The following is a 25,241-nucleotide window of genomic DNA, read 5'->3' as shown; positions in this document are numbered from 1 at the left end:
GAAGAGCTGATCAATTGAACATGAAAGGCTACATCCAAAATAGGAACAAAAAAGAGAGTGTCCATATGGTAAGTGATCCATCTCACCGTAATGCATAGGTATACATCCATTGTATCCGCCTAGTACATAGGAACAAATACTAAATACATAGTTCACTCAAACGAACCAAGGAAGCATAAGAAACCAACAGTGAAATTCCCCCTCGAATGCTAACAAGGGTGAGGTGACAGGTTTATGAGAAAGTGGACCAAAAGAACTGCGAATCAAGGAACCGAGACCAACCAAGATGCTCAGAACATACATAATAGTGTCAAGAGGGTCGTGCTTTGGACACAAAACATGAGGGTAATGTCGGGGAAGGAACACTCATTTGACATAAGTAGATGGCACTAAAAGGCAAACAACTACCCCACCAGGGCACTTTATCATCAGTGCATGTACAATAAGGCACAAGAAGAGAGATCCCAAGAATACAATAGAGTGGTACTTTATCTCAATGCGTTCACATAAAAATGCTTACAAATGATCAAAAGGGGTAGAGAGCTATTACAATAGATAGTACAACCCAAAAGAAGACATCCCATGCTACGAAAACAATCCTCGGACTTGAAACAATCAAGATGTCCACCATAGTGCAACAAAGCAAAAAAATAGAATAGAAAGAGTTTGGAGCAGAATTTGGTAAAAACCAACATTACTGGAAAGAGAACTGAATGAGCTTTCCAGCAATATAACGTTTTTGAAAAACGGAGTTCGGATGCTCAAGATATGCCCTTTGGAGTGAAAAATAGAACCCCGGTATTTGACTACCAAAACAGGCAACTAAACTGCATCAAAATCTCAAAATTCTTGCACCATTGAAATGGGCTTGGAACCAACTTGTTGACGATATCTCGTTTGCCAAAAATGGAGTCCGTATGCTCAAGTTATGGCCAAAAAATTGAATGTTGCTCAAAAAGGGCTTGAAGGGCTTGTGAGAGGGTGATGCAGTGTTGACGTCAGCATTCTACCCCATTAAATTTGATGGCTTGACGGTCTTCGGGGCAAAAAAGAAGCAAGGTGGCAAACTGTGGGCGTTGAGGTGGCCCACGTGGTTATTGAGTTGGCCGGGTGGGCGGTGGTGGTCCGCGGGTGGCCCGGCTGCAAGGTGGCCCGTGGTTGGTGACAGTGGGGCCGCTTGAGCGGCGCTGTTGGTGGGTGGTAACTTGTGTAATGCGATCTTCAAACTTGAACACCAATGGAGGATTGGTGATCTTGATTATATTAACCTGCAGGGAGAGCAATCGTTGGGACTGTGTATGCCTTGTATTGATATTAATCCCAACGATTGCTTGGCACATATATATATATATATATATATATTAAGACGGAGAGTCATGTACCTGCAGAGACACGTACGGTCATGCCTCTAGTTGGGCATGATTAATCATCAGTTTCCCACATTAACAAATATAATCTTTAGTTTCCATGTAATCTGTTTCATTTTCTATCAGCGGCAGAACAAATGGATATAAAGCCCCAATAGTAATAGTCTCTTCAAGACATGAGCCCGATAATAATGAAGATATCTTGTGAACAATTTAAATGTATATATATCTATATATATATATATATAATCATATATGTGTATATATATTGTATATATATACACATATATGATTATATATATATATAGGTATATATATGTATATATTTTCACCAGTAAAAAACAAAGTTCATATAAATCATGATTTCAAGTATTTAATATTACTTCAACTGATGCTATACATCAACACTCCCTCTTAGCAAGGGAGAAGTAATAAACTCTTCAAGAAGTACTAGAATATAGAGTATCTGTACACAACACATCATCTGACTTTAACACTCTGAAATAGTGACTTGGCAAATAATTTTAATCACCATGTTATGAACACTATCATAACATATATTATGATCTCTAATTGTCTGAAATAATATTCGAGTAATCATAATGCATTTGTTATCAATGACTTCTGACATATCCGGAACAAAATTGTCATAATAACAGGCCTATCATTTGCAAGGTCATCACCTTAGAAAGATTACCTTCTAAATATATATGTCTCTAAAAGATCGTCATCTTTCATTACATATTTGATGCAACTATTCAACTTCGAAGCATAAACACACATATAAATTGGAACTTAAGTTCAAAACTAAAAAAATTACAATTTGATCATATCAAGTTTACCTCTGAAATATTCCAATTTAACATTGGCAAGAATATCTGTTGTTTGCTCATCAATCTTGATATACCATATCTCTGATTCAAAAACTAAATTTATAGATAACTGATTTCTCTGAGTACAACATTGCATATGTCACTTATGTATTCAAACTTTGGAAATGTACCACTCTCCCTTTGATTCCTCACTATGGGATTTTCGTTCCACTTTATCTCTTTGTTCAACAACTTAAAATGCAAGATTTTCATCCTTTTCATACTTAACTTCTGCTATGGCTGCTTGAATTTTCTCCCATTCTGGACAGAAGTTATGAGTGTGATCGAATTTGTCACATTTGAAGCATTGTACTTTGGACCAATCCCTTTTCCTGTATGATTTGTTGAACTCATTGTTGTCTTGATGAATTCCCTTTCTTTTCCCTTATTATTGGTACTGGCTTGAAGAGCTTGAAATTCTCCCTCTTGATTTGAAATGATTCCTCTCGTAATTAATCTTTACTCTTCTTGAGTGCATTTGTTTTTGAGTAGTTCAAACTTACAAAGATCTGGTCAAGAACTTAGTCCATGAATAAATGTCTCCCAAGACAGTGGTAGTCCTTTTAGGGCTATAATGCTAAGTTCTTTGTCATCTACTTCATTTCCAATGGTCGCAAGTTGATCTTTTAATTCTGAGATTCTTAGAAAATAAGACGTAATAGTTTCTCCATTATTCATCTTGATGTATAGTAGATCTCGCTTCAATGTTAGCAATCTGCTTGTGTTATTAATTTCAAAAGTATCTTTATAATGGAGAACATCTCAAAAGCAGTTTTAAGATTCGATATAGAAAGGAAGAATATGATCCTTCACCGAGTCTATAATAATTTTCATGGCCTTGTTGTTGTGTCTTTTCCATGTTGTTTTATTTGGTTCATTTTTAGGAATAGATTTGTTTGATTCTATGTACTCTTCTAATTCTATTTCTCTTAGTACTATCATGACTCAAATTTTCCATGATGAAAAGTTTGATGCTCCCTCAAGTCTATCCTCTAATCTTACGTGATTAACCATTTTGAATTTGAGGATAAAATTTTGTATATTGGTAAATCTGAGATTTTAGTCTTAATTCTGAATAATAGATTTTTCTATTAGGATGGCTCTGATACCATGTTAAATGTAAGGATCTTTGATAGAGAGAAACTATTATATCAAACTTGCACAAATACAAATTACCTTGTTATCTCAGACTGATGACGTTGAATGAATGATGTGGATCTTCTTCTTTGAATGACAGCTTGTGTAATGCGATCTTCAAACTTGAACATCAATGGAGGATCGGTGATCTTGATTATATTAACCTGTAGGGAGAGCAATCGTTGGGACTGTGTATGCCTTGTATTGATATTAATCCCAACGATTGCTTGACACACACACACACACACACACACACACACACACATATATATTAAGACAGAGAGTCATGTCCCCGTAGAGACATGATTCTACGTGACCTTTACGTAGGTTTATGCCTCTACGTGGGCATGACTAATCATCAGTTTCCCACATTAACAAATATAATCGTTAGTTTCCATGTAATCTGTTTCATTTGCTATCGGCGACAGAACAGATGAATATAAAGCCTTGATAGTAATAGTTTCTTCAAGACATGAGCCCAATAATGCTGAAGTTATCTTATGAGCAATTTAGTTGTATATATATCTATATATATATAATCATATATGTGTATATATATGTATATATTTTCACCAGTAAAAAACAAAGTTTATATAAATCATGATTTCAAGTATTTAATATTACTTCAATTGATGCTATACATCAATAGATGAGTCCCTTGGAACAAGATATTTTCCATGATTGGAGTATGTGAACAGGACATGCCTTGGTTATAGAGGGAGCAACTTAAGGATCTACATTTGTTGGCATCCAATGATATTGATTCAGAGGGAGTAAACCATGACAAAATGTTTTCTCTAAGTTTCGGTTGAGGTACATTATCACTGAAAAAAAACAGCTGACATTCTCACCACACCTTATGCTGGAGAGAAGTTTCGTGTACTAATGAGGACAAAATTGATATGTTGGAGAATGAAGCCTTAGCTGAAAAAAAAGCAACTTCAGCATCAGTGATCTATTTCTTCTTTGAGAAGAGAAGTTTGAGGTTAAAGTCATTGTTTTCACCCTATGGATTTAGTCATGATGGATCCACCCTTTGGTATGGTTCATGGTGGATGTCATGTGCGTGATGCCATGACATCACTAAGTGAGAGAATCCATGATGACTTTGTCTAAACTCTTTTGTCATATGTGTGACTCTATGACTTTATGGCCCCCCTATGCACATTGCTAAAAGGTCATGATCTTTTGATAATGTACACTTGTATTCAACATTGTAAGGTGACGACTTTACAATGTTCACTATCATGACGAATATCATGCTGACTTGATATTCACGGAAATGAGTTGATAGTTAATATCTCTTGGACTTATTGATAGATATGATGCTGACTTGATATCGGTTGTGTATCAATATGTTCTTTATGAGATAATCATGGTGGATATGATGCTGACTTGATATTGGTTGTGTATCAATATGTTCTTTATGAGATAATCATGGTGGATATTATGTGACATAATATCCATGGACATGCCATGATAAGATATGGTAGACATCATGTGATATGATGGCAATGCACATACCATAACCACGATATATGAATATCATGTTGACTTGATGTTCAATATGCTCCTTGATATCACGAGTGAGGTGATATCTAAATTTGTTTTGGTATCTCTTGAACATTTTGATGGATATCATGAGACAAGATTCCTATTGCAGATCATTATGTTCTTAATGAGATAATCAACGTGAGACACCATGATATGTTATGGTAGACATCATGTGATGTGATGTCAGTGCACATACCATAACTAGGATATAAGAATGTCATGTGACTTGATGTTCTCTATATTCCTTAATACCATGAGTTAGGTGATAGTTAAATTGAGTTATACTTAGTTGTTTTCCCTAGCTAAGAGGGAGTTTTGATACATAGTAGCTTTGGTAAGATATAAGGATGATTGCTTGTATTGATTATATATGTGTATGTATGTTAGTTATACACAGTTCTTGTGCTTAATAAGAATGATCATTTCATATACCCTGGAGACAAAGAAATCATTCTTGTATTAAATCAAAACTCTATATATCACAGTAAGTATACTGAAATCTGAATTTGCAGATTATATTATTCTCTTGGTACAGATCGAGTAATGATCTGATATATATGCATAGAATTGACCAGCTATCATTGAGCATACTTATATTGGATCATAATTGGGATCGAGCAACTGATCCATTCACTTTCTATGCAGATCAATGATTTACAATAATAAAATTGGTCAAGTACTAACTAATCTGGGTTATGACTAAGTTTGTTTGTTTAGATGAAGAGCCATGCCATGAACAGACATGGCTCCATATTGTGGAGACATGTCCTTTCATGATATGTCTCCTAGAGACAATACTTATACCAATATCAAATGGCCAAGAGAGAGATATAGAAATCAATTAATATTCTCTCCTTGGAAGTTCGACAATTCTAGTTGCATATTTTAAAGTGTATTCAAATACAACAATGACAATCTATCTGAACTTTACAATAGTCCACAAAATTGGGTTATGTGTGGAGCCATGTTTGTTCATGGCATGGCTCTTTGAGACGATGCTTATACCAATATCAAATGGCCAAGAGAGAGATATAGAAATCAATTAATATTCTCTCCTTGGAAGTTTGACAATTCTAGTTGCATATTTTAAAGTGTATTTAAGTACAACAATGACAATCTATCTGAACTTTACAGTAGTCCACAAAATTGGGTTCTGTTGTGCTATAATCGACCTATCTATCTTGGCCCCTAAGAGGCAATTTTTTTGCCCACTTAGTAAGAATGATATTGGTGTCTATATAATCATTCATCTTTTGAATAACCTTTGCAATACCTACCTTCACCTCAACATTCTACATAGCTGTAATTTCACCAAGCCTTTATATGTACCACTTCAGGTTCAATGCACAAGCAACCACGTGCAAGGAAGTGCTGAAATTCTCCCACCTATGATGAATGATTGGCTGAATATATTTCTTGTATAATTACAACTTGGTGTCTTTGTGTCACACAACTTTCATTTGGTAAAGCTTAGTATCAATTCATCCATACACCTCTCCAAGGTTAGGTGAATTGGCATCCTCATATCTAATCACTTTGAAAATTGGAGTAATGATGTTGACAATAATCTTTGTATCACCCCCAAAAGTATCCTTCATTCTCTTGCCTTGCTTTGCTTGGACTCATGCCACTTATTCCATTCAATCGTTATAACTTATAACCATTAGTTGCAATGCCTCTTGCAACTTAAGCATCCTTTCTAATAGAGTGAATATTATGCATATCTAGTCTCGATTACAAGAATTCCTTTGTGGAGAATGTTTTTGACGAGTGCATGTGAAGTGTTGTAGTTGTTAAAAACTTAAAAAGCATAGCACACTTCTAGCATTAGTTGCAATGCCTTTTGAACTCGAGCATCTTTTCTAATAGAATGAATATTATGCATATCTAGTCTCGATTAAAAGAATCCTTTGTGGAGAATGTTTTGATGAGTGCATGTGAAGTGTTGAAGTTGTTAAAAAGCATAGCACACTTCTAGCATCGCCACTATGCCCTTGAGTGCATTATTCATGGAAAGCAGACAAAAAGGAGTCCACCAAATATGTTTATAGACGGTCTCGATAAACTTCGTTACAACTTTGCATTCATGGGCTGCATTTGTCACTACTTGCACCACGTTTTGTGGAAAATTAACATCCTTGTGATGCCATGAACAATTAACAACCCTAAGGAAATAAGGGCCCTTTGATGTAACCATAGTTGGAAAACTTGCCACAAACAAAAATCAGTTAGGCCTGAAAGAAAACTTGTTGTGAGGTTTTCACACCATCGCCCCATAACTTTGGGGACCCCTTTTTTTCGATCGCTTTGACAATAGTTTTGAGGTTGTCCAAAAAATTTTGAGTTTTGAAAATTTCAAGTCTTGGACGCCTTTGGGCCTAGAGGGAGAAAGGTTAGGTTTATTTTCACCCGGTTTTTAACTTGGTTTTCCAAAACGACTAATTCTATCCTTAGGCCGAACAAATTTCAAAGAACAACGCTTGGCAAGGTAGAATTGTGAATTTTGTACTTAGATGATTTATTTTTTGAAAATTTGGATAATTTGGATATAATTGTATAAACTTGAGTAATTTTCAAAAATGAATTTTTTGTTAAATTTGGGTCTTTTGGAAAATCTTGGAACTTTTTTCAGTGTAAAAATTAATTTTGTGATGGTGAAATCAAATAGGAAAATCGATTTTAGACTCTAGAAAAATGATTTTATTTTTGTTAAAAAATTAAAATTGCATAGCAAAATCGATTTGGGATTAAATTGCAAAAATTGGCTTTAATGAATTAAATTTGCCTTGAAGATTTTAAAATATTTAAAGAATTTAGTAATTTAAAATTGAAAAAATTGCTTTTGGCTTTGCCAAATCCAATTTTTAATGGTATATTAATTACTAAATCGTCACTAAATGGAAACATTTAACATCTATAAGGCTTTATTTATTTTATTTTCGCAATTTGGTCTAACTGGCAATTTAAAATGCAAATTTCATTGTAGCAAAAATTAATTTTGGACTAAGCATTTAATTTGGGCCATGTATTGTACATTAATCAATACTTTTGCTCTCGCAGGATGCAAGTCGGCCAACTCAAGAGGGCATGCAAATGGGGTATAAGAGGAAGTCCTTTCCCCTTATCTCCTCATTCTTCACTTCTTCCTCTTCATGGTGTTTGGCAATTTAGACAAAGGGGCAGATTTCTTCTTCCTTGGGCGATTTTTGAGAGGGCAGATTGGCATTTTGTTTGGCGATTTTTCTAGGCAACTTGGAGCTGCTCTCCATAGTTGGCAATTTATTCAAGGGCAGATCTGCACCCTCCATGTTTGGCGAGTTTTGAAGGCAGATTTCTTTGTGGCTAGGGCAGAACCCTCCATGTTTGGCGAGTTTTGAAGGCAGGTCTGCACTTTTCTTGGCGATTTTCCTTGCTTAGAACAGATCTCTCTACTTGGCGACTTTGCAAGCAGCCATCCTTGGCGATTTTTGGCACTACTTCTTCAACACTCCATTTTGGGCGATTTTTTTTTTTTGCAAGCATCTAGGGTTTTGGCACCTCCATTATGGACTGTTCTAAGCATTATTTACGTCATTTTCACATCTGATCCTTGGCATCATTTCCAGTATTCAAAGGCAGCAGGTCCATCATATTTGGGCATCTTCATTTTTGGGCGATTTTACTAGGAGGAAACACATGATAAAGCTTTGATTTTTTTTGGCAAGTGGTGGACAATTTCAAGGGATTAAAATTCTGATTTTTGCAAGAGGGCTTGGACTTCCTAAGGTCTGATCCAAATTTTAAAGAAAACCCAACTATTGCTAAAGGTAATTTCAATCCGTTTAGAGTTGAAAGTGGTCTTTAAGCGGATTTTGCTCTTTTGTTCCTATCTAATTTTGTTTCCCTTAGTTCTTCTTGCATTCATCATCCACCACTTCATCATCTCATCATAGGTTGAAGTTTGGAGATTGATTAGTGTAGAATCCATGATAGGACATTTGAAGAGGCAAAAATAAGCTAGACCACCCTAGGAATAAAGTTGGGAAATATAAGTGTAGTCCATCTTAAGGTAACGAAGAGACAGAAATAATTGGTAGTCCCACCCCTAGGTTGAAGGTTGGAGATTGATAAATGTAGTGATAGGACTTGGCGAGGCAAAAATAAGTTAGAATCCATCGATAGAAAGAAGGTTGGAGATCGATAAAGGTAGTCCATATCACTTAGAACGAAGAGGCAGAAATAAGTGTTTAGGATGGTAGATGTTAGTGCAAGCAAGAACCCTAAGGGAACAAACACTAAGAAAGACAAAGAGGATATGATGCCCAAAACAACTTTCTTCTAAAAAATGAGGCGAATAACTGATACGAATGTCGGTACAGTAAATATGATATAGGTAAAGGACAGACTAAAGGGAGGACAATTCCCCTTGGCAAAGATATATAGAAGCGGAATTGTACATGCAACAACTTTTCCTCCTACATTGTCTTGTCCAGAATTGGTTATGGAGTGCGCATCCAGGGTTGATCTGACTAGTAAATCCATCGTTTTTGGTGAAGGGAAGAGAGTATTGGCAAATATTGGCGGATAGGCAATCGAAGAAACATTCAACATTCCCCAGTACAAGAGCATGACAATGGTGATGATGGATCAAGTAGCCAAGTCATTTCAGGATAACCCGGAAGCTTATTTCATGTATCTAAAGCAGGATTGGCTACAAGAAGGAAAGAAAGGAGTAACTACATCATCGAGGCTCACAGTGGCGGACTTCAAATCAGAATATGGCGATCTCATTGTGCTTCTCAGTCGGATCATGGGCCTAGCGCTAGCTATGCAATTCGAAAGCTAGATGTATTTCTTTATTGATGAAATTGAAAAGGGTAAAAGAAGATTTGATTGGGCTAGGATCATAAGCGAGAATCTAGAGTTGCAACTTAGAACCATAAAAAACCAAAAGCAATTCTACATGGGATTCTATCTGTTTTACCTAATTGCTAGATTGTATAAGATTTCGGGACTTAAGGCCTTAGGATAAATTGTTAGTGGGCCGGGGCAATATTTGGTGCGTGAATGCTATCCGCAGCTTCATTTGCACAACAACAAGGATTACAAAATATTTTGTGATGCCTTCACCATGAAGACAGTAAGGGTATTACAAGGGACACCTGCTAGGAGACTCTCATCGGAAGCAGAAGCAAGGATCAAGAAGTATGGGAGTTGGTTCATCCAATTTCCACAATTTACATACATTAGAGTAGCAGGAAACACAGTTTGTCCCAAGAGACTTCTAAGATACCCACCCGACAATGTAGTTTTGATGGAGTTGGCTAGGCAAGTTGAGCATTATGACAGGATAATAAGACACGAGGGTAAGACAGGATTACCTTTTCATTCAGAATTGGCAATGATAGTTGCCCCAATTGTGCCGCCTTTGCAATTGTGGAGAAAGAATTGGAATGGTATCATCTAGGATGGTACAAGCAAGACAAGGGTTTGATCCTAATGTTCTTATCAAGCATCTCACGGAAATGCATTGAAACATGTTCCCACTATAGAAGACTTTTGGGCCAATGCCAAGGATGACTTTCATGTGAGAAAGCTAGCCTTCTCAAGATTGTCGGTGAACATGATGAGAGACATTAGATGGAGAGGACTTGATATTTGCGATCAATTGTAAGATGATGGAGATGTGCTGAGAGAAGATTATGATACAATAGAAGGAACAGAGTTGAATCCAGTAGATTGGGACGATCATCAGGATCCTTCCTTGGAGGCGGTCACAAGGACAGTAGATTTGCATACCGAGTCATGGTATAATGGAAAGTTAAGGAAACTACAAAGTCAAAGGATCCCCCTTATGAGACGATGAGGCCAAAAGAGGGTCCAGCGGAATCAGTTGGACAAAAGGGTGAAGGAAGTAGCCGGAAACAAGAAGTAGTTAGAAACAAGAAGAGAGTTTTGGAGTTTGAGAAAAGCAAAGAACATCCGGAACCTCCAACAAAGAGACAACATGCAACACCGTCAAGGGAAAGCATAATTGAGGCTAGAAGCCAAGAGGTTAATTCAAGTGATAAAGGGGCCGTTGTAGAGGTGAGCTTTGATTTAGAATCAAGTGGTTACAGTGAGAGCACCGAGTACTCTCCTCTCTCAGAAAACCAACAAGGAGATGATATGGTAGTAACTAATGGAGAAGAAGATGGACCGATTGATATTGAGGAAATAAGTCAAGCATCTGAGGCCGTCGGTGATGCTTTGCTTATCGAACCAAATCTAGATTTGGGGAGATGCACTGCACCACTATGGTTAAGGCAAATGCTTATGCCAAAGGGCGAGGTAGTAACTGCCCAAACGGTTGAGGACATCCAAGGATTAATAGAAAAGGGTGATAGTGAGAACCAAAAACAAATGGCAAAAACGGTGGCTAAGGTAATTAGGGACTACGATGATGGTCACTGAAAGGTTCAAATTGCTATACCAACAGTCAACAAGGCATTGGAGGAGATTGCGGCCCAGGAATACGAGATAGTGGAACATAACTTGGGAAGGAATACAGATGATATGGAATGTGAGGAGATCCAGGAGGGTATAGCCTCAATAAGAGAAAGGTTGAGGAAGGCGAATGAAAAGATCATAAAGTTGGAGGCCAAAAACAAATATTGGAGAGATTGCCAACCTATCCAACAACTGCACCAAGCAAACCTTCCTGAAGACAGCGGGGTCAATACAGAGGAGATAGTGACTTAGCTACATGAAGTCAGGGATTGGATCCATTATACAATCCAAGATGGGCAGAATTTCTTGCCTTCATCGTAACATTTCAGTCATTAGTGACTTTTAGAAACAAATTTAGAATATTTGAAGAGGAGTGGAAGGATTTCCTTCCAGTCAAGGATTTGACTATTCCTAGGCTACAGGCGTTCATTGGGCTACCGGAGACATATTTGGAAAGGGCCGAGTTGGTTGATGGAGGAGGATTGAATATGGTTGAGTCTTGGTTTGTTGCCTTGACTACCAGATTGAGAACACTCGAGGAGATACAGAATGCAGTTGCACAACACCGCCCAAGCGTCTTTACACTTCCATCTCAACCATGATGAGCGACATTGGGGCGACACTTGATTTTGAAGACATCAGAGAAGAGGACATCAATGAGACATGACTTGGATCGAGATTGGATGAGTTAGGAAAGGTTGCTATCAAGAAGAAACATTTGGGCACCCTTTCCTCCCTTAATGCCTTCATCGGATATGCAAAAGAATATGAGGAGGACCACAAGAAGACACTATAGGCAACAAGCAACATGATGAAATCAGCTGAGCTCAAGATAAAGCATACACCTTGCCCTCCCATGGAGGAAGATAACGAGAGGCTAGCTAGGTTCATTGCCTTAGCTAAAAGAACAAAAGAAAAAGGGAGATTTATATTAAAAGATCATTTGATGTAAGCCCAAGTGGCAATTTCTCTTTCTTCTAGGATAGGACAAGTGTCTAATTTTGATTGGCCACTATTTTGGTGCCTTCTCATTGGTTGGCACTTTCTCTTTTTTTCATCGGTCCATTGATGAGGTGGCATCTTCTCATTGGCCGATGAGAGGGCAACCCTAATTAGGGTTTCTAGGATCCAATCTAGATCTTTGATTTTGCTTTTGATCTCTACCATCAGTTGTACATTTTGGCCTCTATATAAGGCCATTTGCTCTCATTTGTAATGGTCGAAGAAAATTGTTGCAAAGATAATGCCAAAAATCGCTATTTCTTTTTCATTGTTGTGACTTGCATGGTGATTAAGAGCTTTTGGTATTGTTGCATGGTTTCTACTTCCAATTGTTAGCATTAGATTTCCCTTTGAAGTTGTTGAAGTAAATTTGATTTCAAGAAGTTGTTAAGTAAGATTAAGGGTAAAATAGATGGATAGTTGCATGGTAGCATTAGTAGATGTTTGATAGGGATCAATACTAGACCACTAGCATCCTAGCGGCTTGTTGGGAAGCCTTGTGTGGAAAACTAGTTCATTTTCTTTTGAATCATTGCATCTATGGAGGTGGAGCCGCTGGTTAACTTTCATTAGATTCAATCTTCATTCATTTGCTAATCCTTCCATTCATAGGAGTAGGAGTAGAATAACAAGTAGTTGAGTAGTCGAAGTTTAGAGAAGAAAGTTAGAGAAGTAAGTCAAGTATCAGAGCACACTCATTCACCATCACCTTCCCATCAACATCATCTTGCATTCACACCAAATCACCATCACCTTTACTCCACCAAAGTTCAAATCGTCCTCAAGCAAACAGCATAAGGCCACCTACGTGATTAGTAGCAAATCACATTGATAAAATTGAGTTAGTATCCATAGGTGAAAGGAACATTGGAGTTACTCTCATGTCCCATGATTATTAACTTTTCAAGAGAGGAATTGGGTGTTTGATACTCTGTATCAGATATTCAATTACTAATATGTTATGTAGTGGTTCAAAAACTGACATCAACAAAACTTAGGAAAAATTGGCTTGTTTTTGGGAAAAATTCAGCAAAAAAACTTGGGAACATAAAAATTTGGTTGAATTTAAATTAGAAATACATTTTTTTTAGCAAAATACAATGAGAACGTACATTCAATGAGTCAATAAATGAGAACACAAAAGAAACAAGCTTTGTCTATATATATTTAAACCATAGTTGGAAAACTCGCCAAATGCAAAAACTCGCCAAGCCCCCCAAAAGTTTAATCGGGAAAAACTCGGCGATTTAAAAAAAAAACTTGAGAAAAACTCGGGAACCTAAAAAACCGCTGAAATTTAATTAAAAATACATTTATTTTGCAAAATTTAATGAGAAGATGCATCTAATAAGTTAATTAAAGACAATACAAAAGAAAGAAACAAAGTTTAGATATATATAAATGCATAATGCGTACAAAATTGCATTCTCATGCAGAATGCTCATGGTAGGAAGCAAAATAGTAAATTACTAAATAGTTTCAATCTGTCAAACTAGAAGTAAATACTAAAAGTCTAAATACATCAATACAATGTGACAATGCCAATCACATCTTCCTCTTTCCACTTGCACTAGCAGGAAAGCGAGGGGGTCTAGTCCTAGAAGAAGTGCCCCGCACTGGGATAGGGCGTGAGCTGCGTGACAGTGAACTCTGTGGTTGTGCCCCCTCGCTCGACGTCCCTACTGACTGGCTCAGCGTCCTAGAAGAGGATGCATCTCCTCCTAATGGTAATGTCTGATCCTCGCCTGAATCATGATCATTTTCATCCTCATCCTCAATGTCATCCATAGTGAACTGAAAATCAGTGTCAACCTCCCCCTCCATGCCCTGCCTCTCCAAATCAGCGATCTCATCTGGTGTAAAAAATGGACTTGGCTCCTGTGCTGTCCAATCAGAATAAGGATCTATCTCATCTAGATCAAGCGGACCAGGTAGTTCTAAGAGCTGTGATTTTTTTATGCGCAACTTAAGATTATAGTGCACATAAACAAGGTCATTAAGCTGTTTTTGAGTCATTTTGTTTCTTTTCTTTGTATGGATGGACTCAAATAAGCTCCAATTGCGCTCACAATGGGATGAGCTACAAGGTTGGGATAGGACTTTGAGAGCAAATTTCCTTAAATTGGGGGTATTGCCACCCCAACTTGCCCACAAGCATCTGCAAAACAAAATTAAAAAAGTTATAAAGCAATAAAAAACAAAATCAGAAGCACAACTTATCAATTAGCAAAAGTTTTAAAGTTTGACGCTTTACCTGGTGCTTGAGTAGATCTTGCTCTCTTTGCTAGCATAGAAGAGAACAAAGGACCCCTTGATTCCACATAGATTTGTTGTTCGGTCACAATAAGGTCTCTCTCCTCTTCACTTGATATCATTCTCTCAATGCATTTAGAGAGACCTTCCATGACCTCTCCATTAGGATCTGAGTAGGAATCATCAGCCCTAAAACAAATAGAAAATGATATCAAGTCTTACTACACAACCTTAAAAAGTAAAGTAAAATAAAGACTTATTAAAATCCCAACTTCAAGGACAATCAATTATCATAGTACCTGAATTTGGGATTGAGGAAGTAGCCTGCTGTATGAATAGGTTGATGGAGCATATTGTTCCACCTCCTATCAATTATTTCCCAAATGGGGTCAAATCTGAGACTGTCCCCGTGATAGTAACTTCTAACAGCCTCTTTCGCCCTATCCATGGCCTCATAAAGACCTCCCATTGGGGATTGCTGCCCATCACATGTGCGCAAGACTAGAACCAGGGGCAGAGACATCTACATTTGAAATTTGAAAAATACAAATTAGTTAATAACATAGTAAGTTATGAATTGAAAATGAAACTTGAATAAACTAAAAATATAATGAAGTTACCTCCACAATCTCCTTAGCCTTTGCAAAAAAGCTATCATCAAAGACTATTCGTGCCACAGCTTCTCCTTCGGGCTTCTTTGAGTAAGGTGAAGCAACCCAATCAGCACACACAAACATTTGCTTCAAAGCCAATATGTGGTCAAGAATACTTTGCAACGTCAAGAAGACCGTTGCAAACCTTGTCATAGCAGGTCTCATCAAATCTTTGCCTTTAGTGGCTTTTCTCATCAAACTGAGAACCCATGGGTGATTATAGATATATTTCGTGACTCGCCTAGCATCTTCCACAACTAGACTCACCCAATCAAGTTTTCCTATGTCCTCCAAAAGAAGGTCAAGGACATGTGCTGCACAAGGTGACCAAAAAAGTGTGGGATGCCTCTCTTGGAGGATTCTACCTAAAAGATTAGCAAAAAATCAATAATCAGTAACAAACTTTCCATATTTAGTATTTACAAATTACATCAAATCTAAATTGAATAATACCATAGCATTACATTCATGATTCATATTGATTCAAATATAAAAAATTAAATCTACCTACTGCCACATATGCTGCTGCATTATCTGTGATTATTTGCACCACATTCTCTATTCCCACCTCCATGACAACATTCTCCAACATTAAAGCCAATGTGGCTGCATTTTTCACTTTGTTGGAGGCATCGACAGATTTCCAAAACACCACATCATCTTTGCAAGCAATCAAGAAGTTAATAATGGTTCTACTTCTTCCATCTGTCCACCCATCAGATAAAATGGTGCAGCCGTACTTCTTCCACTCTTTCTTTTGGTCTTCTATCAACAATCTTGCCCTACCAACCGCTTTGTCAAGCAACCTACAAAATTTAAGTGTAATATTAAATAAAGTGTAAGTGTTAGTAAAAAATTAGGAAATAAGTTATAACAATTAAGATTTAAAATATAACAATGAACTAAAGTGAATCTCAATTATTTACAATTACTAAATAGTAAAATACTAACCTTCCACTCATATCCTTGCGATTAGGCGGCTTGTACCCTTTCCTGATATTGTCATTGCATTCACCATATTGACCCAATAGGGACTATCAGCGGCATTCATTGAGATATTGTTGAAAAACCAAAAATCAGCTGCTGCAATATCAGTTTGCTCATGCACCTCCTTAAACCATGCAGTGCCCTCTAATGATGGTTGTGCTCCAGGTGTGTTCTTGGGCACAAAATAACCACCTATCCCTGATGGGGATCTGGATGGTGATGATGAAGAAGTACGAGATGTAGAAGAAGTGGAACCGGTAAAAGAGAAATTTTGTTTGCGGATCCGTGGGCCACGAAGAGATCCTGGTATGTTCTCAAGTGCTTCTTCTTCCTCTTGCATATCAAAAGGAGCTCCTTCAGATTCAGCTATGGCTGCCTTCATAGCTATTTTTGCTCTCTCCCTATTCAATTTTTTCTCTTCAGCAGCTGCAAGTAGGGCATGGATGAATCTTTTTTCTTCATCAGTTACCTTGAGACAAGGATTTGAGTCATGTTTCTTTATGCCTGCAAGGTGGTATTTGAGGCGGTTTATGCCTCCAGAAATAATTCTCTCACAGGGAATGCATATCACCTTCCCAATATCATTTGGATTTGGAGCTTCATAGGCATACCACCATGCCTTATCTCTTGCATTTTTAGGCCGAGTGCCTATATATCCAGATGGGCATGGTGTTTGTGGCCACTCTTCTTGTGGGTTTGTCATTTTTTTAATGGTTGACCGCTGCCCTACACATAAATATATAGAGAAATGAATAAACAAAGTTAGAACTTAGAAGCTAGGGTTTCAAATGATTCAAACTTCAAACTTGAACCATATCCTTAGCAAACAACAAACTTCAACCATATCTTTAGAAGCTAGGGTTTCAAATGATTCAAAATGATTTTAAATGATTTGAAAACATTTACAAAAAACAACAAAAACAAAAGAACATTTGTTATAAAACTATAAAAAGTTTTCAAACTATGATAAGATGAACATACTTGGAAAGAAATTTGTCTTCTAAAATCGGTTAGAATCCTCTACAATCCACTCAAATCCGCCTTGAATCACTTGCAATCAGCCAAGAATGCCTCCAAACCTTCTTCTCTTCACTCCTCAAGGTTCTAAACAATGCAAATACAAGAAAGAATGAGAAAAAACACACTCACTGCCGCTTAAATCCGTCACAGGCCGTGTTCACTAGTAAATCGCGAGTTTTTAGGAAAAACTCGCCGAGTTTTTGCCAACTACTCGCCGATTACTCGGCGAGTTTTTACCAGATTGCCGAGTTTTTAAATCGGCGAGTTAACTGGTTAAAAACTCGCCGAGCTAGGAAACTCGGCGAGTTTTAAAAGCTCGCCGAGTACTTGGCGAGTTTTCCATCTATGATTTAAACACAAAGTGGGTAAAAAATCACATTCTCATGAGAAACGCTGATGGCTAGAAGCAAAATGGTAAATAGTTTCTATAGAACTAAAAGTAAATACATCATTACAACTAGCAGATGCACACTTTTGTTCATGCTACGATTAGTCGATAGACTTTGCGTTTTTTTAGAAGAGTGATTGTTCTTGCACAATTGCTAAAATTGCTGAATAATTATATAAGGAGGAATTTTGAGAATGACATTTAACAATTATCAGTCCTTTATATTTTTTTTTCAGATATGTGTCAAATATCTTACTTGTTTTTGTGCATATGTCAATAGAAAATTAATGGTAAATGAAACACAAAATACCATTTAATCTTTGTAAAGGAAAAGACAATATAAAATTTGAAAGAATTTGCAACACCCGACGAAGCCAAATATAAAGGCGTCAAGAGTAGAGGGTCTGATTTTTCTTCAAAAACTACCCCAAATCTGCTTCAAACCAATGGAAATCAGTTTGCAAGGGTATGGAAGAGTATTTTTATTTTTACCCCTTAGTAAAATGGAAGTGAAACAAATGAGAAATAAAATTGACTGGGGCCAGTCGTTTTCCTTTAAAAATGGAATGAGATTCTAGCCGAGTTTTGATGTTAAATGTTCTGAGCTTTTTGCCAAAAACTTGACGAGCTTTTGTGGACGAGTAAGAGTCAGAAAAACTCGAAGAGCCCCAAAAGTTGGCACTTTTTTTGCAACTCGCCAAGTACTTTGTGAGTGTTCCATCGATGGATGTAACCACGATGTTGGTTAGTGGACGATCCCTAATGGTTGTCCACACATTTGTGACTATGCTGCAGCTACTTGTTCTCCAATATCCTTTCATTTTCTTCATTTATTTTAATCTTGGAATGGTTCTTATTCAAGATTAGTGTCCTCAATTTAGTTTCCTTTGGTGGCACATGTGACAGCCTTCGTCATATTGTCTTTGCTACCTCCTTATAAGGAGAGTACCCACATGGAATGGAGTGCCATTGGCAAAGAAGAATTAGTGAATGGCATCATCTACCTCATCCTTCAACTACACATCGAACAAATCTGCAAGTGGGTTTGAAGCTTCACTAGTCATCTTATGTTTCTCCTTAGACTCTATTCCCCCTGAACTAGAAGAAATAGGAGAACATGCCCATGGCCTTTGCAAAATAGGAAAACATGCCTATGGCCTTTGCAAAATAATTTCTTCACTAGCACCCTTATTTCAGCTCTATATTCTAGGTTTGTGCCAATTGGCACATACATCTAATTTCTTGTCTCAGATATGAAGGTGGGCATTCATTTTGGTAATGCTGTCTTGAAATTCAGTTCACACAAGTGGTACTTCCACAACCCAGTGCTCCTAAAATGTACCGAGATTGAATTATAACCAAGTTTTAAATTGTTTTAAATGGGACTTACGATCAAAGGGACCTTGGCAACTAACATTTGCACTTCCACAAAACTAGTGTCTTCACCTCTCTGAACTTCTGTACTTTTGTTAGGTAATTAAATTGAATTCAGTTTCACTTCAAAGTTTTAACCTTATTTTCGACCTCTTAAGGATTAATCTCATCTTCGCTCATGTTATGAGGATTCATACTTAAAGATAGTGCAAGGGACAATTGAAACTTTATAAGTTTACAATGTAAAAATTCAAATTCAAATCATGCACAATGCAAGGGATTAAGCCACAAGTTTTCCTTACTTCTGGTCATGCAAAGTGCAAAAACAGAGGATGCACAAATCTTGTTCTTAACCTTTGTCAAAGAAGAATTTCACCTCTGTTTTGTGATTTCAGGTCACATGAAGTGCAAGAGTAGTGGATACACAAAAGTTACAGTCTTAATTTGACAAAAAATTGAGAACCTAAATAATAAAATATTACTGTCATAAAATAAAAAATTTAAAAATCTGAACACTATTCTTTTGTACAGTTAAAATAATGAATTAAAATTATAATTTGTAACAATGTAAATTGTAAATCTTAAAGTAATTGCTAAATTTGCTAACTAAAATTAGTAATTAGCTACTAAATTGAATAATTAAAAAAAAGTCATGAAAGAAGCCCACCTTGAGGCTTGAATAATGCTTTGAATCTTTTGATTGAATGGTGGGTTGATGTCACTCTTCATCAATCCTCATGCTTTTCTCTTGCTATCTGTTTCACACTTGGAACCATTCATTTGAGTTTCAACTTAGTTTTTGAAACTTTGGAACTAGTTCGAATGAAGTTTTGATGCCTTTTTGGAGTTTTCTGTGAGTGTTTAGGGTTTGGGTGGAGCCCTTCAGCCATTAGGGTTATGCCTTGTGGCACACATTTAAAAAAATGACTTTGAACAAGAATTTTTGTAGCAGTTTGTCATGGGGGATGCTTGAGAGACTCCAAGATGTTTGGGAAGCTTGTGGGAGTCCATCGTTAAGTTGCCTAGAAGTCCTCAAGAAAGATGAGATCTCGGAAATATCCCCAAGTCTCTTGTGGTGGTTGTATAGCAGGGGGATGAACCCTCCCAATCCTTGTGTCTTAGAGATGCCCCCATTGCAAAACCATGGGGTTTTGGGGTGGGACATAAATGAAAGCAAAATAGGAAAATAATATGGACTGATTCATGAATTGACAAATCAACCATCTTAGTGGGGCGGTGGAGTCAGCAAGGGGAGTGAACTATGTGGACCACTCTGAAATTCTTTTTGTGAAGCTATAGCCCCATTGAAAGTATATAGGGATAATTGTTTGTCTTTCTCTCTCTATGTGTGTGTGCACGCGTGTGCACATGTAACAAACTAAGATAGTGACAACAATGTAGTGGCATTAAATATATCATGATATTAGTGATAGTAGTATAACAATAATAAATAAAATGCCATGATTTGGATTTGCAGGTAATGATATAACCCTAACAATAATGATTGGAATTTTTCTTTTAATGTCTAATTCAAACAAAAATCATAAGTAATATAGTATAATTACTAGGTACAACTATACCTAATTCGGGCGATTAATATCAAAAGAGATTTTTGTGTTACTTTGTGGCTGAATCTGTTGCTTGTCCAATGGAAGCTTTCCAAATCCCTGTTGCAGATCCTTTGTGTCAATCTGCCTAACATCTTTACAATCAGCATCCCAATGTGAATGGTACTAGAGTCAGTAGTTTGCTGATACTCAAGTCTCAAGGCAAATTACAATTAGCTTCTCTACTTTCTAGAGGCAAGCTTGTTCCTCTTAATTGAGTGATGAAGCCTTAGGTGGACCAATTCCCTTCTGCAACATAAGAACTATCCATTTGTGAGAGTAGTTGAATGGGAAGTTATTTCAGCTTTTGTGTGTCCTTTTAAGTAGTATTTTTGTGTTTGTATTATATTCCCTATAATTCTGTACATTAAATTGTTATATATTGTACAATTTTGCTTATAAATTAAGTATAACGTAATACCATTTTATGAAACTGTATTGACATCGTGGCCCTGCCAAATGGATATAATGTCTTATCATTTTTCAATGCTTTTCAGTCAAAAAACTAATTCAAACAATGTGGACATTTGAACTTAGTTGAATCTAACAATTTTGAATCATACTGTGCCTTTACATGTTCTTTAACTGATTTTGTAATCATCATGTAGAAGAAAGAACATTTAAATTTATCTGGAATACTTCGAGGGAATTGATATTGTCTTATTGCTACTTTCCATCCTTTAGAAAGAAAGATTCCCTAATTTGATATGGTTATAGAACTCATTGTTAATTAATGCTTTGGCCTGTTCATATAGGTTGTATATATCCTGGTGAGAATGTTGATATTTCATTCATCATTCACTTGGAAACATTGGATAGGACTTGTTGCAACTTCTGCTGCCTATGCATTGCCATATCTTCAACTATCTAGTATGGCGCAGCCGTCTTATGAAGAAAATGGTGATCTTTTGGATGGGGGATTTGACTTGAGCACTGGTGGAATTTGTGGGTATGCATCGGTGATCTCTTTAGCCATGTGGGCCTTTTTTAGGTTGTATACATTATTTTAATAATATTTTTATGTTATAATAAATTTTTTTAAATATTAAATTGTGTGTTAGAATCTGAAGTGAGCTGCCAATAACAAATGCACCACCCATTCTCACTTGGGACATAGAATCTGAAGTGAGCTGCCAATAACAAATGCACCACCCATTCTCACTTGGGACATGTAACAGGAATAATCAATGTGAGGAAATCATCAATTTTACTGAATTTTCTGCATTTATCTGATTTGGTCGAGAGGCGTGAAACAGGACTGGACCTGAAAAACTTATTTAATTTATATTTTCATTGAATTATGCTGAGGACAATTGAGATAAAAGAGCATTTTTTAATTGATTAAAATCAGTGAAGCATGGACATATTTTAAAGAAAAGCAAAAGTTACATATTTTATGATATATTATTATATAACTAGGTTTTATCATCACAGACCTTACATGACAGAAAAACTTAAAGGTTGGCTTCATTCCAACAGGTAGCTGAGCAATAAAGTTGACTAACTAGGATAATCTAGGCAGCCTAAAGGGGGATCTACCTGTCCTGTCAACGTACCCATAATGATCAAAACAAAGATAAGCATAATTAAGAGTTGAATCATTTGCTGTTGCACCAAAAGCTCGAACTGTCAATGCCCGATACAAATGTCAGATTTAGGACCCATGGGAGGCGGTTAAGCCATGTCACCAATCTCGAAGGAGGTGCTACTGCTGACCACCAAGTCAACAGCAGTATCAATCATCAAATTGCAACAAACTGAAAAATAACTCACTAGAGTATAAGTATGGGCCAAATATTAGCAATGATCATTGGAAGCATACCTCCTCATCAGCCAAATATTGTAATAAACTAACATTTCAGCAAACTCTATATCATATAGTACTGGTTTTAAGTAGGTTGAAAGCTCCTCCTTTTTCCATCCCTATCTTGATCATTGGCTTCCAACCAGCATCACAGTGCCTCATTGCAATCCTGATCCTCCATGAAGGAGTTGATGGTGACGTAAAACCACAAAGCCTATGGTGTCTCCAGAGCCTCAGGTTTGCAGATGTAAATGTCATAGATGCATCTGAAGAGCTTCTTATGTGAGTTCACAGTGTCCATTCTCAGATCATGTAGACTTTCACCTTGTCTTTCCAGAGGTAATTCTGCAAGGAGACCTTCTCATTGTCAGCAGGCTTACTGGAAAACCTGCTAATTTGGTTCATCTGAATAAAACATCATTGGTAGAAGGCTTACTGGTCTACATGTTAATCTGGTTCTTCTGAATAAAAAACATTCTTTAATCTCTGAAGGTCCTTTTCCAACTTATCGAATTTCCATGCACAGTACAATTACACTTCTGACATTTGGATGGCATTTGAAGTTCTGGATGATAGAAGAATCAATGTATGAAGAATGGTATAATACCCGAATGGATACACACAGGAATGTGTGAGCTTATTTATTATTGAGCAGGGAAGTTATGTTGGTTGTAACTTGTTATGTTTAATACCAGTGTTTCTCCAAGCTTCTCGAATGGTGTAATGTCCGATTCTAAAATTTCCTTATTTTGCCCTAAATAAATAACTCTTAACAAACAATAATAAGTTAATAGGTGGTTGTAAATATTAATTTTGTTTATATAATTCTTTTACTTTAGCATTTGTTGTAGTTCTTTCAAATTTACAGCATCTCTCTTTGTACGCCTTTGCTGCATGTCTTTCAAATTCGCTGTGACCTCTCTTTGCATAAATGCCTTTGTAATGCCCCCAAATTTCTTCCTAAATGAGGGGTTTTTGTCCACTAACTTGACAAGAGAACTTAAGGTTTCGGACCGTCAGTCCTTTAATAATTTCTAATCTTGAGGGTTTTGATCACAAGATTGTTGAATCCTTAGTTCGTATTCCACAAGTAAAATGAATAATAAATCTTGACCAATCAATGTCCTTCGTCTTGATTTCTTTCCCTTCAAATACCGTTCCTATGTAATTGACACGACTCTTCATTTCATGCTTTTGGATCCATTCATTAACTTTATTTATTTTTGTTTTTAATGATATTGTTTATTACTCCTTGATTTTTCCTTTTGGCAATGATAATTAAATTCTATATTATGTTCTATTCAGTGTAACATGGGCACTGGGGAAAGTCAGGACAGGGAAAAGAGGGCTTCAATTTGGGGATGACAGCAGGTGGTGGCGGTGGGTGGCGTGGGGTGCTGTAATATTATAATATACTATATATATAGTACAAGAACTAAATATGAAATACTTGAATATGGCAAATTGGAACATACTCAATACAAAATATGGTATACTTGAACATTCAACACTGAGATTTTCATTTTGAACATCGAATATGGAATCACCTATTACTTTTAAAAATTAAATTTATCAGCAAATATCTGATTTATATTATATCAAAAAATATCATAAAGATGATTATAATGAGTAGCATAATGTCAGAACGAACAAGTCGAAATCATGTTAAAATTAAAATTTTAAAAAATAAATTTTTTCTAACAATTTTTTTTTCAATGTTGATGCTGGGCGGTGAAAGGGGATGTCCAGACATGCCTGGGACAATCGAAAGATGCCTCGGCAACTCCTGGACATCTAGATGTCCCCACATCCCAGCGGCACAAAGGTGCTGGTGGGGGGACTTGGGAATGCCAAGTCCCTGTTGTGTGGGGGTTGGAGGGGGATGCATCCCTGTGTTGTATCTATTTAGCAACTTGTGAGTGCATTTGTTTCTGGGTGGAAGCATAACAGTCTGCCCTTCCCAAGATTGCTTGACCTCAAGCAATAACAACTTTGGAAACCTTTATTCACTTCATGCCAAGATAACATGTATTCATGTTCATTGATCGAGGGCACTGCAACAAATAAGCTATCCGCTTTAGCATTAATTAATACCTCACTTTCCTGATTTTCCCATCACCCTTGCTTCCTTAATGACCCTCTTGTAATATGTGTAGCTTCAACATCATGAACACATCTCTTCCAAATCTTTGTTTTGAAGTTCACCTTTATATTTTCTGATCACGATATTCCCTGACGCCCTGTCTGGAAAATAGTTTAAAAAAGACAGCAGGAGTTGTGTAGGTGATTACATTAGTCATGTGTTACCCTGAACTTATCACTGATGTTGTGGATGCTGGGACATACACACTCAATGCTATTTTCAGGTAGCACCACTTGCTCAACTTATTAGACTAAAAAAGTCTACTTCATATCTGCTTGTTTTAAACTGCTCAAATATGACACCGTCAACTGAAATAATTTTCCATGGCTGTCATTTTGCTCTGCCGTGCTCATAAATAAAGAAATGCTGACTGGATACCTAAGTTACCAATATGGCCATGGGTATGAGAACCTGATATCTGGATACATGGATTTTTTTTTTTTCGGGTTTGGGTACGGGCTGTGTATATATATTATATATACACAAAAAGAATTAAAGGAATATATGGAATTGTAAAACTAAATCATTTGATAGTATGATACCATATCATTGATCAATTCCAAATGCCAAAGATAAATATTAAATGCCAAGTGATAGTTCAAAAATATTCAA

The 25,241-nt window shown here is 36.7% G+C and overlaps 2 protein-coding genes across 5 annotated transcripts in view; one reads left to right on the top strand and one right to left on the bottom strand.

The window, feature by feature from the left end:
* Positions 1-25,241, top strand: part of LOC149559019 (uncharacterized) — a 71,560-nt gene that overhangs the window by 3,619 nt on the left and 42,700 nt on the right. For all 4 annotated transcript variants that reach the window (XM_089832972.1, XM_089832975.1, XM_089832974.1 and 1 more), the window contains one exon: positions 21,438-21,631. In XM_089832972.1, the coding sequence (XP_089689098.1) occupies positions 21,438-21,631 (194 nt within the window). The remainder of the gene's footprint in view (positions 1-21,437; positions 21,632-25,241) is intronic.
* LOC149559020 (uncharacterized) lies at positions 14,853-15,633 on the bottom strand. Its single transcript, XM_089832976.1, has 2 exons — positions 15,274-15,633; positions 14,853-15,176 (listed from the first exon to the last, which is right to left on the bottom strand). The coding sequence occupies exons 1-2, from the start codon at positions 15,499-15,501 to the stop codon at positions 14,937-14,939; spliced, it is 468 nt and encodes a 155-aa protein (XP_089689102.1). The 5' UTR covers positions 15,502-15,633; the 3' UTR covers positions 14,853-14,936.

This window comes from Cupressus sempervirens, chromosome 5 (assembly GCF_028749045.1).
Source record: "Cupressus sempervirens isolate cs-2001-9-10 chromosome 5, ASM2874904v1, whole genome shotgun sequence".
NCBI classification, from domain to species: Eukaryota; Viridiplantae; Streptophyta; class Pinopsida; order Cupressales; family Cupressaceae; genus Cupressus; species Cupressus sempervirens.
This window is presented reverse-complemented; position numbering and strand designations above follow the sequence as displayed.